At 37.3% G+C, this 19,185-nt stretch overlaps 1 protein-coding gene and 1 pseudogene across 4 annotated transcripts in view; both read right to left on the bottom strand.

The window, feature by feature from the left end:
* LOC148737741 (putative pre-mRNA-splicing factor ATP-dependent RNA helicase PRP1) overlaps window positions 1-17,959 on the bottom strand; it is a 159,521-nt pseudogene extending 141,562 nt beyond the window's left edge. Inside the window, exons 1-5 of the transcript XR_015996448.1 lie at window positions 17,830-17,959; window positions 15,821-15,898; window positions 14,275-14,353; window positions 13,309-13,480; window positions 9,674-11,779 (exon numbers count right to left, since the gene is read on the bottom strand). The product of XR_015996448.1 is annotated as a putative pre-mRNA-splicing factor ATP-dependent RNA helicase PRP1 (transcript). The remainder of the gene's footprint in view (window positions 1-9,673; window positions 11,780-13,308; window positions 13,481-14,274; window positions 14,354-15,820; window positions 15,899-17,829) is intronic.
* On the bottom strand, window positions 4,332-9,665 carry LOC148737742 (tetratricopeptide repeat protein 38-like). 3 transcript variants are annotated; one of them, XM_088748238.1, is made up of 6 exons: window positions 7,959-9,665; window positions 6,206-7,462; window positions 5,426-5,504; window positions 5,226-5,303; window positions 5,068-5,141; window positions 4,332-4,947 (listed from the first exon to the last, which is right to left on the bottom strand). In XM_088748238.1, exons 2-6 carry the CDS (start codon window positions 6,274-6,276, stop codon window positions 4,776-4,778), a joined length of 474 nt encoding a protein of 157 aa, XP_088604364.1. In that variant the 5' UTR covers window positions 6,277-7,462; window positions 7,959-9,665; the 3' UTR covers window positions 4,332-4,775. The 3 variants fall into 3 exon arrangements, with proteins under 3 accessions (XP_088604364.1, XP_088604361.1, XP_088604362.1); XM_088748235.1 differs by lacking the exon at window positions 7,959-9,665 and having other exon boundaries at window positions 6,206-7,015; window positions 7,384-7,952; XM_088748236.1 differs by lacking the exon at window positions 7,959-9,665 and adding an exon at window positions 7,778-7,952.
* Window positions 17,960-19,185: the final 1,226 nt, after the last annotated feature.

Raw genomic sequence — 19,185 nt, 5'->3', positions numbered from 1 at the left:
CAAGGTACAAAAAGGAGAGAAACAATGAAAGAAAATCCCACCAGAGAGCTGATTGGTATTTGATTGGTGGTTATACAGTAAATAGAATATTACGTGATGGCTGTGTAAATTTGAAAAAAAATGCCGTGTGTTGGCCATTGACACAGATTTGACTCAGTCATTATCAATTTGTAATATATCACTGATTTAGGTGTAATTGAAGTTTTCTTGTCGTCAATTCCATTAATCAGGAACTTTACGGATAAAGGTGGATCAAAATGGTTTTGTTCCTCTTAGAACAGTCATTTCTGAATGGATCAATATTTTCAAACTTTAAGGTATCAGAATGATGGTGGCTTCGAAACTCTAGTAATTTCATACTTAATTTTGCATAAAATGATTTATTTATAGGGCAATTTCTATGTAATAAGCTTCTCTTTTTCATTTTGGCACATGAAGTTGAAGTTTAGTTTTTCACTAAGATGTTCAAGACACTGTTTCTCTGCAGTCACCTTAAATATTAAAACAACGATAGCAACTTTTGCAGAAAAAGAAAATTTGCTAGGTACTACATAGGGAAAGTTCAGAGAGTATGATACATTGAAGAATTCGTGTGTGAAAACGACGAAAATGTTTGAAGCCACCATTAAGTTAATATTGTTGGGCCGAAATAGTTTTACAAGGGCAGTTTGTTCCATTCGGATATTGATAAATTGTTATTCGTGTTAGGTAATACACAAGAAAAGTGAAGAAAGTAGGATCCATTAAAGAATTGGTATTAGAATATAACGAGACTATTGGAAGGGTAACCGTTGTCACGGCATAATGGCCGTTTGCATTGAAGCAATGCAATGTATTAATGTTCTAAACTAGATTAAGCACAATACATCCCGAAATAAACTATTTATGTCAAATACAAGTTCTTGTAGATTTGTTCATTTCTCTATATGAATAGAAATTAAAGGGACCACGTGGCAAAATAGCTACTTACAAGAGGTCACCTTACTTATTACTCGAACCAACATATTGCTATCCAGTGCTTAAAAACTTATTGCTGTATGGTTCGCCTTGCATGTCTAAAAACTTGTACACGGAGTGGTCTGCAGTCTATGATAAATCCGTTGCACGTTGTACAACAAAACCTGCATAGGCCAGGAGGCTAGATTTTTCTTCAAAACTTCGTAATAGCTTTCACTTTTGCTCTCCACAATTAGGCTAAGCTGCATTCTTAGACCAAGGTCTTTCAGTCATAAAAGATGAGATTCAAATAAGGGGGAGGGCGTGGGGGGGGGGGGAGGACGTTAAAAAAGTTCCTCGTAATAGGCTCCTGGAGATATACCCTGGATGGGGTCATAAGTGGTTGAGTTACATATTGATACCTTCAAAAAGCAAATGCTAATTAAAGTGACTTGAGACGACTACCAAGAAAGTCACATTGACTAGTGGCCCTGTCTATCAGTTTGACATTGATGTAAACGTGAATTACGGTATCACCACTTTGGATTGAGCAGATAATATTGCAGGACGACGCTAAGTGTAAAACAGGTATTTGAACCAATTTTATGCATCATTTCAACCACCAATCATGTTCCCTGTCGCTTCTTATGAGCAAATAGGAATTTAAAGTTTGTGAGTACCTCGTTCCGTAAATGTTATCGTTAGGAAAAGTGGTACCGGGATCTTGTCGAAATTATAGTATAAAAGATAGCTATACATGAGCGAGCTGCATGAAGGATATAGCTATTATTAATTCACTTTCAGTCTGGTTCAGAACCTAGGAAAGGTTTTAAGGAACTTTTTATTAACGCAAATAGTAACTTATACACTTCGCAGCACTTCGTTTGCGTATCAATGATCGAGATAGACTAAAATCAATTCGCCCAGACATGCATCCGTGTCAGGCATACACCTAAGATGAAAGGGGCGGACTTTCCTGAAAGAAGTCATGTTCATTGAGGCTTTAATAAAGATTCAAAGTAGTAAGTAAAGAGGTGAGTTTTAACGTGAAACGGTCTAAGCACAGGATATGGAAACAGAGGGTAAGAAAACTCAATTGCAAGTATTTTTTGACATTAGTTTAATAGAACGTGATAAGGTACAGTAATTTTGGTACAGTACATTGATATCAAGTTACTATAATGCACTACGTTTGGTCCCTTTCAATTAAATGACCATATATAGGGAAGTATCATTTACAATCTTGCATCAGTAATAGTCATTTCCTCTTTTGCTCCATTACTTTCTTTACCTTAGTTTACTTTATTTATCTATGTATTTACAAGAAGTTTTTGATATTTCATCCTATGAGATGATGACTATTACAGAATAGCTTTTATGTGCGATGATGTCATTTGTTGAAAAATGACGGTCCAAACCTACTTTGCATTAAAATGTTCAGGAAGTTTTACCCCGTCTCAGTGGTTTCATGTGGGTTGGGGTAAGAGTGAGTACTCTGACGTAAACATTCAGTGGGCCCATTGCCAATTAATTTCTTATCATAATTTGCACAGCTTATCTGATTGCTTGTTATTAGATGGTGATGAATGCTGGGCCTCGTTACCAGTCTGTACTTGTCTGAGATCCGAAAGCTATTTGCCAAAATACCCCTGATTCGTATATTTGTGTATGTAAACCTGGAATTATTGCAGATGGGAAAACTTGAACTGGCAAGAGAGCTTACAGCTCGCTTTTCCTTGAAAGTTTGTGAATAAGTGTAAACGTGAATAACAGGCCTGCACAACTTAAGCCGAGAGGGCATAGAAGCTAATCCTGCTCGTAGAGCTACAAAAGAAACTTTACACAAAAGGGCACGAAGGAATATAAAAAATATATATCTAACTACCCCATCGCAGAAGCACTGCGATGTTTTCATTAGGACTTCAGTGACTCTATGTCTCTTACTAACTAACCTAATTAAATCAGCTACGGCGGCGACCAGTTCACAAAACTGCATTTCAGAAAAATTTCCCCACGCGATGCTAATTAAATGCGGAACTTGAATTCACCTTAGCATTTTACTTTTAGCATGAAAACATGGTTTTGCTGTCAGAGTTACACAAAACCAAAATAATGGTAAGGAAATTGCTCCTCTAATAAGGTGTAAAATCCTTGTTACAAGGTCTCAATGAAACCATAGCAATGCAAGTCAAGTTTTAGACTTTGGCCGCAGACCTCCAATTAACAGGGGTTCAAAACATCTTTTCAACACCACGCTCCAAGGGGCGCATAGGAACGTTCGGGTTCAGTTCTCTTATTTACCAAACCATTTATCGTATGTGGAAAGAGATAAAGGTGTTGTTTCCTTTTAGTTTAATAATCCTTTATACGACGAGTTCACTGATTTCTCAACCAAAATAAAATTTTACTTTGTCTCAGGAAACTGTACAAAGTGTTGGATGGTTGTGGTTATGCGACAAAGTTTGAACTACGACGTAAGAGTACCTTTCGACTGAATGTTGAGAAATCAAATCCAAAAGCAAACTTGTTGCAAGGGTTATCTGGTAAGAGAGAGTATCCTAAGAACGAAGGTGATCACGAGACAACCATTGACAACCAATGAGGGGAAAACATTGAGTAGAGAATCGTAGGAACCAATCTCAGCTCTGGACCACTTTCGACTTACTGAGTCGAAAGTTCCTACACACAGATGAACGTAGACTGAAATTACAGCCCAGCCGATGAATTGCTATCGTGAATTGAATTCCTTAAACGAATATTATGGAACCATTATTTTGACGCGGACTGTGTTGGCGTTATCCATCCGATTTTGAGTTTTTAAGAGTCTGTTTCCGACTTTACTCCACATGTAAAGCAAGGGCCTGCCCCATGAGTCGGTCTGTCATTGGAGCGATTTCTGTCATTGCCTTTCTCTCCGTCAATATGCTCCTGAAAGAAGACACACCTTTTCGTTAAAAGTTAATCTTGCAGGGTTTTATTTAGAAAAGTCGTATTTTTGGAATTTTGGGATGTTCTGTGACCATGGATACATCAACTCAAGGGACCGATAACACCAAAAAAAACTGTTTCTTGAATACACAAGTGAGAAGGTGGACCTTTGACCACGTTAGCAAAAGGTCCCAAACATATACTGTGGCTGCCCTCTGCGTTCTCGGACGTTCTTTTTCTTAGTTTGGATGATAGGCGGTAACGCTTCAAAATGTATGCGTTCTCAATCGCAAATCCAGTAATGAGAGCCGTTTGGAGCAAAACAAAAACGCCAGCGTGCGTGAAAAAATTTTGTTGGAATTGTTTGAGATGAAAAAGTACACTTTAGAAAATGCGTTAGCAAGGTCAGGAACTGAGACACAAATGGTGCCCCACCCTCCCCCCCCCCGTGACCCCGTGCCATAAATTCCCCCGTCTTTCTGACTTATTTATAGAGACGTACAAAATCACACTCTCAGCTTGGGCCAAAGAATTTGAACTGGGAGCTGGGTAGTGTTCGTCTGAATGGCCACACTTAATCCCTGAATCTTTTTCAAAGAGTTGTTTTTAGCCCCAAGGGTCTCAACAATAACGAAAAGTTTGACGTTTGTGTCAACAAAAATCATGTCACTTTGCTGAAGACTCAGCGCAGGTATCGCTCAATAGTATTCAGTTGAATTCCGTTATGGGTTATATTTCACGAATTAGATCTGAATTAAAGAAGTGATAACTTTTGAATATCACGCCTGCGTGTCGACCTCGTTCTAACTGGTTCCAATGGCAGGGCTGTACACTGACGGTAGCCCACTAGCCACAGACTAGTAGAAATTTAGTTTTGGCCTGTGGTTTTCGATTTCCACAGACCAGTTGAGCTAGTAAACGAACTGAAATTGTTTTAACATATAGTTGTCACTAGCCACTTGGCTAGTGTCAAGCTTTGGGTGGAGTGTTTTACAATTTAAAGGCCTTGCCTCAAACAGGTTTGGGGGAGAATAACAGGCTACCGGAATATGTTGCCATAACTTGAATCTTTGAGACCAAATTCTTCAGAAAAAAAAACACAAAAAAAACACAAAAAAACGTATTAACATATGCCAGGATAAACAGAAATCTAATTTAGATATGAAAAGAATATGGGTTCGTACAAAAGAAACTGCCCTTTACCTTGCCAAGTGATGGTGCTCTTTTCGCGATGAATGCAGAGCAGCGTGAACCAGGAATAAGTTGAAGATGACCCGCTCTGTCAAAGAAAAGAAACCAAAGAGACGTTGCCACAAGTTGCACTAATTAACGACAATGAATTGCAATCAAAATACACGAACCTGCGCGTTACTGCCCCCATTGTTGACTACGTCATAACGGAGGGGTTTTAAAATGTCTACAGCTCTGTCAAAGTTTCCCTTTGAAAAAAAAGGACACAAAGTTAAACCTCAAGAATTTCGTTGTTCCAGTCATAAGTCCTTTAAGTCCGTGAAGTGTTTAGTGAAGTAAAGTTGGGAGACCGTAAAAGAGGTGAATTTACCTTGTCAGCCTGTTCAAATGCCTCACAGCGGGCCAAACCAACCTCTCTAGATACTTCGCAATTTGTTCCTGAGCCATCCCTGAAAACGAAACAAAACAAAAAAACAAAACAAAACAAAACAAAACCAAAAACAAAAAAATAGACATTGCAAGGCTAAGTCATAATACCGATCGAGCTAATGTCTTAGCAGAACATGAGCCATCAATGACAAAAATAATCGAGATGAGAAATAACTTAGCGCTTGATTCCCCCGTTCTAAAGGTCTCTTCCTCCCTTGAAAACGTCTCATATAGAGACGAAGAATTTCAGGATAATTATATTAGTAGAGACGAAAGTCACCCGCTTAAATACGTGAACAAACCTTAACCCAAGGTTAACGACACGTGCTTCTTGTACGATAGTTCATGAATATTTCTACTATTTGAATATATCGCCGCTTTCAGTTAATTTCTTTTTATGAGACCCTCTCACTGAAAACAGTCACTTGAAATAATTTTTCGACCACGGGCTGGAACAGTCAAATCTCGTTTGCAGATAGTGATAATAAAATAGCCGCTCGCTTCTCGTGGTCTCCTTTTCAGTTCCTGGGAAAGTGCTTGGTGATGTGGTCGGTTACAAATAACTATAACTGAAGTCTACTGGTATTTAACAGCAAAGGAAGTGTAGTAAGTTAATCAGAACGTCAAAAATCCATCCACGCTTGAGAGATGACTATACACTCTTTTACTGAATGACAGATTGTTGATCTGAGCATTCTTCTACACTTTTCTTCCATATTACCTAACAAAGTCTCTAGATGACATTATTAGAGTTAGTGTTTCATCTTCCTTCTTAGCTCCCAGTGTACACATCAACACATGAAACTGAGTTGAAAAAATTAATAGTTAAACAAAATACATAAAAAAAAATCAATTAAACAATTGCTAATGAGAGGTCTGGGTGAAAGCAATGGCTTGTATTTTTCATTGAGCAAGACCACCCAGGAAAAGAGAGCGATTCTCTCTTGGGTATCGTCAACGAAAACCAAAGTAATCACATCAGCCTATCATAAGGAAAGGAACTATCACTTAGAACCAACGAGGACTCAAAATTAGAACTGCCCGAGGCGCGGGAAAACGCAGGAGTTCCCATTTTGCCATTGGTTCCAAGTTTCCATCTGATTGGTTGAAAAGGTGTAAAGGGTTTTCTAGACCAATCACCCAACAGAGTGAGACAAAATCTAGGTAGTTCCAGATTACTTTTGAAACACTCGAGAATTGAAACCAACGGTTACTATCAAAACACAGAGGTCGGGAGCTCAAATATATACAAGGAGTTCCAGGAGATGGCCAAAATCCCTTCAGGAGTAACTGACACTGTCATACACATTTCCCACCTCGCATACATGTAAAGAAATAAGAAAAATTAAAAAGGCAGAATGCTTGGTAAGACAACTTTTTTCAAACCAGATGTATTGAAAAGTATATTTGGAATAGTTTGAGCGCTATTGTTAGAAGAGTGGAGATTCCCTTAAACCATTAAGAAATGTCACATCTGTGTGTGACTCCCACAAATGAAACAGCTCTCTCCACCGATCATTAACATCAACACCTCAAGGAAGAAAACAAACAAACAACAAAAAACATCGTAAGACAAAATGTATCACGTCGTGCGTCTAATTCAGCCATGCCAATAATTTCAGTATACAATAATTGCATTACAATGATTAATAATGCTTAATTTTTAAGGCTTAATCTCGATTGATTCATAGATTATTAATGAATAATACCTCAATCTATCTATTGAATAAATTATTGACTGAATGGTTGAATAATTAGTAGACTGACTGCTAAATGATTAGTAGAACTGATCGTGCCATGAATTGATTTATGAATCATTCGATAGATCAAACGATCGATCGACAAAATAACAAATAATGATATTCACAACACATCTGCAGGTACGTGTTATCTCGTTACCTTCCATCTGAAGTGTGTAGAGCAGTGGGGAAGAATCCACTAAGTCAAGCATGGCACCAGAATGGCAACGTTTCCCAACCTTTGACCAAGAAAGAAAAGCTACACAGTTACAATTAATTCAAATAGTGCCATAACGAGGTCACTGTAAATGTATTTACCCCCCTAGGTGTACGATACTGTACAAACACACATGAAGTATTTCGTATTTCTGGAGAGAAAGAAAATATTATTATAGTTTTAATAGCCAAGTAATGTGCAAATTAAAAAAACAAATTGGCATAAAAATAACTTTCATTTGACATGTAGGTTGTGCATGTACGAATCAGATGTGATCGGATGAGAAATTAAAAATAACAAAATAAAACACAGGTTATAGATAATTTTTACACTACACCTCCTCGTCATAAATGTCCAATGCGGCTTATGTTCTCCCTAATAAAGAAAGGCTGGCGTTTGATCGCAAACATGGCTAAAAAAAATAAACACAAATGCGAAAACTAAACCAGCACACAAAGAAACAAACAAACAAACACAAAAACCATAACTATATTAACTTTAAAGAAATAGATAACAACCTTTTCGATGTGGTATAGTGCCCAGTGCCAATAATTGTGACAGGCTAGCATAGCTCCCATCTACACAGGGTGAATGAAGGATGAAAGAAAGAAAGAAAGAAATACCAACATCTTTAGCTTTTACAAATGAGGAACTGAACGTTGGCCATAAGCCCCAACCCTTCCTCTCCCAACTGTTTTCTCACTAATCCTCCTGGTTTCGGGTCTGTGTAATTTCATACGAAACAATGTGGTCCTTTTGTTGTTGTTGTTGTTGTTGTTGCTGTTGCTGGGGAAGCTTCAATCGGAGGGCAGAGAGAAGTAAGTGTGTTGAAACGGCTCGATGTCTTTCACAGCATGTGCTGGAATACTAAGGGCGTACTGCATACCACGGGAAAGAAAAAGAACTCCTGCTGGTATTTTGTAGTACCGTTATCTGAGGCTGGGGTTTTCTGACAATTGCCCAAAATCTCAATGGGGCTCAAACTGAAGGCTGTGTCTCGTGGAATTATTGTATGGGTGTGAGCTTATTTTTCTGTAAATCCCCTGAAGGAAAAATTCATGTAACTTTACTCTTGGTATAAAGAGCCAATGCAAGCTAGAAATTCCCAAAAAAACCTAGAAATTCCCAGAAAAACCTAGAAATTCCCAAAAAAAACTTGAAATTCCCCCAAAAAACCTAGAAATTCTAAAAAATTCCACATTCATAAGCCAACAGGACCTAGAATTCCTGGGAATTCTTGGAATTCCTGGGAATTTTTAGGAATTCCAACTCAGAGTACCAATGACTTCCCTGAAATACTGTGAATCTAAAAACTTGCTGGAAATTCCAAGGAATTACTGGGAATTTTAGGAATACTTCAAGGCAACTAATATCAAATAAATATTATGTATTAACTCCCAACTATAAATTTAAGCAGTCAATCAAATTTATTCACATGCTAACTCAGGTTTACATGTTAATTATTTGCTGTTGTATATTAACATCAACATGCAGTAATATTAGGATGAAATTTCTTCTCCTTTTCTTGAAAACTTCGTATTAATTATCCTCAACTACGGCTATTCATTTAAAATAGTCCTAGTGAATCAGTAATTTTGGTTTGACACAAATTGTGAATAAAATCTGTTGATTCTTTTTCATGAAATGCAATAGCTTGGGTTATGTTTATTGCAATAAATACTATCAGTCAAAAAATAGTCTTGAAAGGAATCATTTAATTTGGGATAATGATACAAATAACATTTTATCCTTTCCTCCCTGAGTCAGCCTTTGACTTAATTTAATGTGGTTGTAACCTCTTTGGATAAAACTCATGTGTTAAAATTCAAATGTAAGCTGTCAAGCAGCATCTTCATGCTATGTTGTTTGTTTTTGTCGATTCTGCAAGTTGAAATTGAGAGATTTCTTCTCAATTTCGACTGAACACTCTTGGGAGTGAAGGGCCTTATTACAGTTAAATAATTGATTTTTAATATTAAATTCTTGTTGTAACTGTAATAATTAATTGCAATGAATTTATGCTAACTGCAGACTAAGCTGCCGTTTGTCTTTTTCTGCTGGGCTCGCAGCTTCAGTTGCCAAATTCCAAACGCGACTAAACTAATCCTGAAACCTTTAGCCTACTGATAGATCTATTTCATTGAAAAGCTTAAGTTTAAGAAACTGTGGCATGCATGTGACCGATTCGATTCTCAGGTTTGATCACGTACCAAATATCGCAATTTGTACTCACCACAAACTTTCAGAATCCGTAGCTTTATAATTAAATGGCCGCTCGATCCTTGTGCCGGCCAATCGATGGTTGTACGTTGTCCCTTCTTTCAACTTCACGGCGCCAACGACTTGCTTTTCATTTACAGTACTCACGCTATTCTCATTTTCCCATTGCTCGACGGTAATACCCATCTTTAGAGATGTCATATTGAGCAAAGCAGTCGAGAGAAGAATAACTTAAAGCACGAGCGATCAATGGATGAAAAGTATATTCAAAGATGAGCGCCAAATGGAATTTCCTTTGTTTCCAACACGGGTAAGATCACGTGGATATTTTGGGAATTGCCATTGGCTTGTAAATAGAATCCGCTGGCTTACCCAATTGCAGTCTTAAGAGAACGCGCAAGGTTTCATTGAGCTGATCGGTGATGTTAACGATGGTTTTACCTTGGATCTATGTTCTGAAGATGATCTAAATAATGATGTGAATTCACTATACGTAAACATAATCGAGAAGAATCGAATGTACTACAAATGCAAGATTTGTGGCCGGAAACCGTCGAGGAAACAAAGACTCGAAACCCTGACTTGAGTTGTGTTCACGGCAAAGTTGAGAAACAACCAGAAGGCAATCACAATTTAAAATGTGATTACAAACGTGTTTTACCCTCATTATTATAACAGATGGATACCACCTTAGGAAGTATAAGAGCTACCCAGATGATCACAGTGTACCAGTACCCAAATCAACGAAGTTGGACCGTACGAAGCGTTTAGCGACACGTTCCAACACAGCCATCTCGATTCCTGTTTCGCTTCTACTGAGCTAGCAGCGGTGCCAACAGAGTCAAGTGCGTCTCATGATGAAGAGACATTTGTACAAGAGAAGGAAGCGATTATAGTACGGTAGAATTTTTGCCTACAAATTAATGTGCACATTCCGAAGCGTTGACCCATGCTTATGATTATGTTTATGTATTATGATTTTGGCGCATCTCCGGACATGAGACATTTTTCATCAAAAGAAAACCTTTTATGACTGGAATCCACGAGGCCTTTGAGGTTAGAAAGCATATCTGTGATATGAGTACATTGGATTTAAATTGACAATTTGCACTTTATGTAACTGACTGCTGCTTTGTGGAAAAGTGCATATTTATATTGAGATTTACTAAAACTTGGTAAATAATAAATTTCATGATAAACATAAACAGGTATATACATCTCAGTCTTGGTATATTTTGTTTAGCATATCTTTTATTGTCTCAAATTAAATTCAAACTGCCTCAAATTCAATTCCCAGAAATTCCCAAGAATTCCGCCCTTCTTAACTTAAAGGTGGTAATTGTATAGCTGAGAATTCCTAAGAGTTCCAAGTCCTCACAAAACTGGAACCTTCCTTTTCCTGAAATTCCCAGTAATCCCACGCTTTTCAAATCAGAGCTAAGTTTGCAGAGTTGAAAATGTTTGAGAATTCCTAGGTATTCCAAGTCCTCACAAAACTGGAACCTTCCTTTCCCGGAAATTCCCAGTAATTCCAAGCTTTTCATATTACAGCTGATTTGCATAGTTGGGAATTTTTGAGAATTCCTTGGAATTCCTAGGAATTCCCAGAAAACTGGAAATTCAGTTTGCAAGGGTTAAGGCTCTAAAGTGAGTCATTACGGTTATCAAAAACAGTATTTAATTGAAGTTTAACTTAACAACCTTTTTAGGTAGACACAAACAGGGCTGTTTATGAGATCAAGCTCTCTGACACGCAAGTATTTTCAAGTTCTGTGGCATGTACGTATTTTGAATGAGCTCTATGAGCTCACTGACGCTATGTGGGTAAATAAAGTATTGATTGATATTGATATTGATTGATTGACTAGCCTCTTACTTCGTAGAGAAGGCAGGATCCTCCACACAAGACAGACTAAACACTGATTGAATACTGAAAGAACTTAGAACAGTTAGCGCTCCGCCATCTACCCATAGAGTGGCATGTTTTCCTTCCATTTCGGTATCACCCTTGCGATTGAATCTCTAGAAGTAGGAGTCGCGAGCCATCTTCAAAGCAAACATGTCAGTTGGGTTCTCCATTAATATATCTTTACACGTTAGATATGCTTGGACAGTATTTCTGAAAGAAATGAGAATGGAAGTATATTGTCAGTAATCAATTGCTCATATTGCTGTCCATAAGGGGCTCCTCTGGGAAGGAATAGGGGATATGGTGAGGACAGCCTCTCTGTCCAACCAAATTGTACCCCTTTTGTCACTCACCCTCTTGAGGTGTAGTGCCGATGACAAGGGAGAAGGGTAGAGGGATTATTTGAGAAATTGCCAGTAGCCACTCATTGCAGCAGAAATTTTACAAATTGTTTTGTACATGACAATTTCATATTTGTAGGTGTAGATATAATGGTGGGTAGGCAAAACAAATAAGAAATTTTTGCCTTCGAAGATATTTTTAATCTTCCAGAAGTGACAAAGGCGGTGATGATAATTTAGACCACCCTTACTTTTTAGGCATAAAAATTAGTAGCGAATTCTTGGTGTGAGAGATGTATTTGCATAACTATAAAGTTATGAGATAAACTATTGTACCATAGATAACTGTAAACAGCTCTGCCTGGGGAGAGGCAGCCAAAACGCACTTAAACAAGATACTCCATCTTCAAAAATGGGTAGCCCGCTTGATGAATTTCTCCAAGTTTAATGTTCACGCTGTTCCACATTTTATCTCTACCAATATTGTCTTTACCTTTAATCTAGTTTAAAAATTTCTCTATCTTAATGCATGATGTCTATAACAAAGTCGTGGCATCTAACATTTCTGCTCTCTTTAGACCCATTAAAGATGCTCATCATTATAACACATGATCTTCTACCGCTGGTAACTTCTATATAAACTTCTCTCGACTAAATCACTCCAAGAATTCTTTTTCCTCTATGAGCACAAAAATTTGGACCTGTATTCCTGACGTTTTGAGACAGCTCCCAAAATATAGTTTCAAGAAAAAAAAAACCGAATCCTTACTTCAAATCCTTCTAGACCAGGATTCTTAAATCCTGATATTGATATATTAATAAATGAAATGGCAAGAAACTAGATTTCGTTAAAATAAAGAGTATTTTGAGCTTTTCCTGTTTTGAAATAATTATGTGCTCGTGGCTTCTTAATTAATATACCTATATTTTTGTATTCACTTTTGTAATTGACATCTGTACCTTTGTAATTGTTATTTATTTATTTGTCATTAGAATAATATTATATTAATATGTAATTGACATGTTTCTCATACTACCTGCTTCGATTAGCTTCGCTATATTGCAGGTAGTCTTAATCTATAATTTAAATTGTGAATATAAATAAAGACGTTGTTCAAAAGGAACAATCACTTTAAAGCATTGCAGTATCTCAGAGATCAAGGATTCAAAGCCCGCACAGGCCTAGAAATTTTTGTGAACGCTTTATTTTTATTGCCACTTAATTACTGTAGTGTTCAATTCTTACTCCACAGTTCACGTATATGATTTCATTTCACAATCATTAAAAATGTGATTAGTCACCCATTTAGATAGACGCGTCTTAAAGGAACAGACAAATACTTGATAAAAGTCAAAATTTTGTCTCAGTGATTGACATGACATCTTGGTAACACTCACCCTTGTGCCCATTCTTTGACTGCCTTGACATGCAGTCTGTCTCTGTTTGTGATGTTACTCCTGGCATCTAACCCTTCAAGGGACAGCATGCTGCTCTTCAGCTCTTGATCTATGTGGATTCCTTTTCCAGATGAGATCAGGTCTAAGCCACACAAGATCACATGACCCATTACTGAAATAAAAACAGGTGATGTCATTTAAATAGGACACTCCACAAAAATGATACCATAAATTAATACTCTTTTAGAATGAAGGTCTGGTTTGTCCTTGAAGCCAGATTCTCAAATACTTCCCTAGCACTGAACCACAGAAACTCTCTCGAATGTTACACCATTCCTGGGTTCATGTGACATCCACTGAGCATATTGCTAGCCAATTAGGATAATCAAAGTTAAAAGCACCCTCATGTACATAGACAAAATAAGAAAGATATTCCTTTATAACCAAGATCTACTGCAGTCTAGAAGTCACCACAAATCATTTTTAAATCCCCCAGTCACTAATATGGCAATAACTGAATAATCTAAGTTGTTCAAATTTTTGGAAAGGAATAGTGACTTTGGCCAAGCAGTTGATATATCCAGATTATTTCCTTACTCCCACCTACGCAGCCCCAAACAGTTTCTTCTGAAACTATCAGCCTTTAGTCAATTTTACTGATAGGAACTAAAAGGAGTGCAAAGACTTAATCACTAAAATGGCAATGGGAATATCCAAGGAAGATTATTTATTTTTGCATGCGAGGTATTAGTTTTCAACAACTCAATTAACTCAATATTTGTTTAAATGATTACATTAATAATTCACATTTCTTTTTATATTCAATGTCCTTGTCACAGGTATCTAACCTAAATCTTATCTCTTCAATAAACAATAGACTATTCTGTCCAGAATTCTCTTCAGTCCATGCCAATAAAAAGTTGCACAATAATTGTTATTCAAAGTGCTGAATAGAAAAGTTCTCACCGGCCAAAGTTGGGATCTGCTGCTAATATCTTGGAGACAGACTCCTCAATTCCATTGACACTGTTGTCAATCATACCATCTTGTGTACGAATTAAACCAAAAGAAAAAAACAACAACAAACAAACAAATAAATAAACCAGATACATTTTTTCCCACAAGGACATTAGTTGTCACCAGGTTTAATTGTCATATTTCTCAGGAAAAAGCTACATGGAAGTTAGAGCATGACCCCAATCATTAGTTGCCGTTGGTGATCAACTCAGTTGACTAAAACCAATCTATCTTGTAATAATTACCCCCATTAACAGAGCACCATAGATTATTTACAAACTCATCACTGCTATTCGTCAATGGTTATGAGAATTACTGTAAAATTCTGAATAAGCCCTGGGGCTTGTATTTTTCAAAGGACCTTGTAGGAAGTTATTTTTGGAAGGAACTTATTTTTGGAAGGAGTTCATTTTTGGAAGGAACTTATTGTTGGAAGGAGCTTATTTTTGAAAGGGGCTTATTTTTGAAAGGAGCTTATTTTTGGAAGGAACTTTTATTTTTGGAAGGCGCTTATTTTTGGAAGGAGCTTATTTTTGGAAGCAGCTTATTTTTGGAAGGGGCTTATACTCCAAGGGGCTTATTATAGGAGGAAATTTGCATTTCAACTGGCTGGGCTTATAATTGGAGGCAAATTTGTGTCAAAATGTTTGAATGCGCAACTGGTAATTATTAGGGTTTTGACTTGAGATTGATGATAACAAATTAATCACATTGAAAATGCCAAGTTCAAACAGTCAATGGCAATAAACTTTGTTAGACTGGAAATACACTAAAAACAGTAACGTAGTTCAGGCTCACAGTTCGTGATAACTATGAAAAGTGTGGAGCACTAGAGGGAGTTTGGGTACAGGATGACGGGATTGAACTTCCTTGCAAATACTTTGTCTACAGACCAAATGAATTCAAGGCGCGAGTGAAGACTTGTTGACCACATTGCTTTAGTGCATGGAATCAATCTTTTATGACTAAAAAGGCCTCCTGATAAGAGTGATTATGTGTAGTTTGCTTTGGTTTGTATTATCAAGGATTAAATTTCCAAATACAAATCCCAGGGGGTTATATTCAGAGGGGCTTATTATACGAAGTATTTTTGCATTTCAAATTTGGGGGCTTCTACATGGAGGGGTTTGTACACAGAGGGGCTTAATATTTTCGGAATTTTAAGGTAGCCACTTAAACTTAATTTTTATTTAGAAAAGTATAGTTGCTCATATCTTCATAAAGATTTTCCTTGTTATTCATTTTGTAGCTATCAATTAATGGTTGCAGGCAGGGCAAATCTAGATTTGCACTTCTCCCACATTGATAATCATACATATTAATTAGGGTTTTTCAAGTTGATCATAAAAAGCAAATTAATGTCTTGCCATACTAGAATTGTGCACAATAAATAAAAATTAAGATATCTGTATCAGTTAAAATTAGTAGTTTGATTCTTATGATATTTCACTTTAGCCCTAGCTGACACTTGTATAAATTTTTAACCAAAGCCAACCTGTGTTAGGGTAGTATCAAACATTTTTGCTGCATCATTGCTACTTGTTGTTAGTGGTAATCCGTCACTTCTCCAAGCCTACAAAAACAGAGAACAAAACGTTTATTATTATCTTCATGCTTCCAATTCATAACTGAAGCCTTCTTTATTCCAAGTTTCAAAATCCAAGCAACTACACTACTTACTCTAGGCTATTAGCAATGTGGTTCAGTTGTCAAGTAATATTTAATGCTGTGTCAATTTTTTTGGGTGACCAACATTTTCATTCCTGGCAACCACTCCATGATTTTAAGTGGTAAGGAAACACACCTCCTCCCAGAAATTATCTCAAAAAGTGATACATAAAAATGGAGCAGTTTTCATGTGAGATTCCCCTATCACTTTGATTTCGCTTAGCCCCCCTCTGGGATAAGTCCTAGAGACTTGTTCCATGTTCTCCATCAAAAAGACTAAAAAATCTAAAAGCATTACACAACTCAGCCACTCCCATATTCATGCCCTTACGGCAACTGGCTTGTTTTTACTTTGAGCTCTCATTGACCCCTGGCCAATAGTTCGTTGCCATTTAACAAATGGTAAACACCACAGCATACACTCTAATTATTGATGCACACAGGAGGTTGCTACGCACAAAAGATGAATAAGAGTCATGTGAGGTGATAGCTGAGAGAGACTCTGGGTTAAGCAAACCTCCAACATGTATGCTGTGGTGTTTACCACTTGTTTTATAACGTAACACTGATACATCTCAGCAAAGAGCCCCCTTTTAATTAGCAAATCTCATGAAACCCAAAAAAATAACAAGTGTGTGTGTGGAAAACTAGTCTTTACATTTGCTCATGTCAGCAGCGTACACCCATGGGCAAATGGTGCAATTACTAAGTTGACCAATCAGAGCACACACTTTACTGTGGTTATGTTTAACTTATAATAGTCATGAGGCTAAGGGTGACCTTAATTGTTACGTTACAGACATGGCTGCTTTTCAAATGAAAATTAATCTTTTGTTATCATGCTAACTAGATACTGGTCTCTACCACAACAAGGTCACCTTTAGCCTCATTGCAAATCAAAGGCTTGGCAACCATTAGTACACAACTGTAAAATGGTCTATTTTAACTGAATATTCTGATTGTCTGTTATCATTATTTTGATTTTGTTATTTGGACACTCCATCAAAATGCTAATAAAAAATGAGTACCATAATTGAACTTCATAAGCCAATGGAGCAGGTCAAATTAGTAGTCAATCATCTAAGTGGGTTTATAATGCAGTGAACAGTGGCCTGTCTTCATCCAAAATTAAAAAAAATTAAAAAAAATTAAATAAAATTACCAAGGTGTTTTTGTAATGATTACATAAGGCATTGGTCTGACAAATGGTCCAAAAAGGCTAAATGCCTGGCACTGCAAACCTAAAAATAGTATTCCATGTTTGTTTAAAAAATGCAGAGGGATTCTGAAAACTACATCAGACGACAAATTTTCCCAAATCAAGCAATTTGATATCAGTGATTGCATGGTATGCCCAAATTATGACATTTCTACAACTAAAAACACCGACAACTTGAAATTTTTGGGATCCCTTGACTTCGTACGTAAGACAACCACCTAATTAAGTCTCTCAAGGAGTTTCAAAGAAGCTTTCGGCAAGGAATGGACATCATAATATGCACTTTGTAAAATAAATTATAGTGAAACCGTGAAGGGTAAGATGCTATAAAAACAAAACATCAACAAAAAATATTCGCTCCGAGTTCCATGGGGAGCTAGGTCACGTTGAACCGGGGGTTAAATAACGCATTTATTTCAGTTCAGGTCTATTAAACTTGTCGTCAGTTTGTTCGTCCCAAAATCTTCCAACTAATGATAAACGAGGTAGGACACACTTACGTACATCAAATAATGACGACTGAAACGTTACTTAGTATACCATGACTGTGCATAACACGTTGACTCGTGTCAACAACATTTCCTGCCTAAAGATAAAACCCAACATTTTTCACTTACGTCAAGATCCCTCCAGTTACTGTCCATATAAGACATTCCGAGAGAAAAAAAGGCAATTTTAGTGTGCTTAATGTTGCTTTACTTGATACATTTGTGATAACTGCACATTGCAGAACACGGAAAAAGTGCGGCCCACTGTAATGAAGTCAGCGGTGCATTGCAGGAAGCAAAATCTGGAACGAGAATCTGGTGTCGGAAAGCGTGAAGTAAGAACAACGGAATATGTTCTCAGTGTTGCCTTTTATTTAGCTAGCAGGCGTAATTTTGGCGGGCGAGTGCTCAGTGTTATCTTTGACGTTTTTACAGCAACGGAAGGCTGGACAGAGAAATAAATATTTACAAAAGGGGGCGAGCGAGCGGCGGTCAAAAACAGAGGGGAGGTCAGTGGGGCAACGAATATTTTTCGCCTTTCCCCATTCCCCACCTTTTTTCCCCACCGTTGACTCTAACTCCAAATAAAATATGGCAAGTTTAATAAACGATTGCACGCTTAATTCGCCCTAATAAGATGCTTGCACCAGAGCCTTTATTATTTTATTTATTTGTTACTATTATTTTTTTTTTATATTCCCAATTTTGTCAACTATGGAACCTCTATTTTTCGGACAAAGTGTCCTGTTGCATACTCTGTTGCCTCACAATTATGACAAATTACGTTTGCTTTGGAGTTCAAGCACTGGTCCCGCGCCAGGAGCAGTTGGAGGGTCTGGTGGTGGGGGAGAGGGATCACAAGAATATGGTGTATGAGGCAGAGGTGGTGGGTGCTCAGGGGAGGCAGTGGAACCCATGAAAAACAAGCTGGAGTGAGAGCAAGCTCTCATTGCAGTGGCGAAGATTGCTCAGGTTTAATTGGAGGAGACTCGAATGATGATGGTCTTGTACAAATTTCCGAATCTTACTCCCAGGGCGGGGTCGAGGTCGTTGGCCGAGGGCGATACTCAACACAGAGGTCGCAGTTTGTCCAAAAGGCTTACCGAGAGTGTATTGTCGAAAAAACTTCGCTCAGCGTTTTACAACGTGCAAATTGTTAGGAATAATCGAATTAAGACTGAGTGAAAGTTCCATCGATTAATTCAAATGCAAACAAATACTTTTTTAACTTTCCGAAATACTTTCTGTTTTACTTTTTGCTGAGGTTCTTGACCGCAATATAAAAATACAAACAGCATCCCTTTGTGTGAAGAGACTCATAGGGTTTTTGTTTGTTTGTTTGTTTGTTTTAATCTCTTATTGGTTAGCTGGTGAAGCTTATTTTCCTTATGTGATAGGCATGTCAAGTCGGCGAATGATAAATTAAAGCGCGAAACTTCTAATGGTGAGGAATTTTTTCTTTTTTTTTTTAAGATGGTTTTAGCT

This window comes from Stylophora pistillata, chromosome 2 (genome assembly GCF_964205215.1).
Source record: "Stylophora pistillata chromosome 2, jaStyPist1.2, whole genome shotgun sequence".
Classification (NCBI taxonomy): Eukaryota; Metazoa; Cnidaria; class Anthozoa; order Scleractinia; family Pocilloporidae; genus Stylophora; species Stylophora pistillata.
This window is presented reverse-complemented; position numbering and strand designations above follow the sequence as displayed.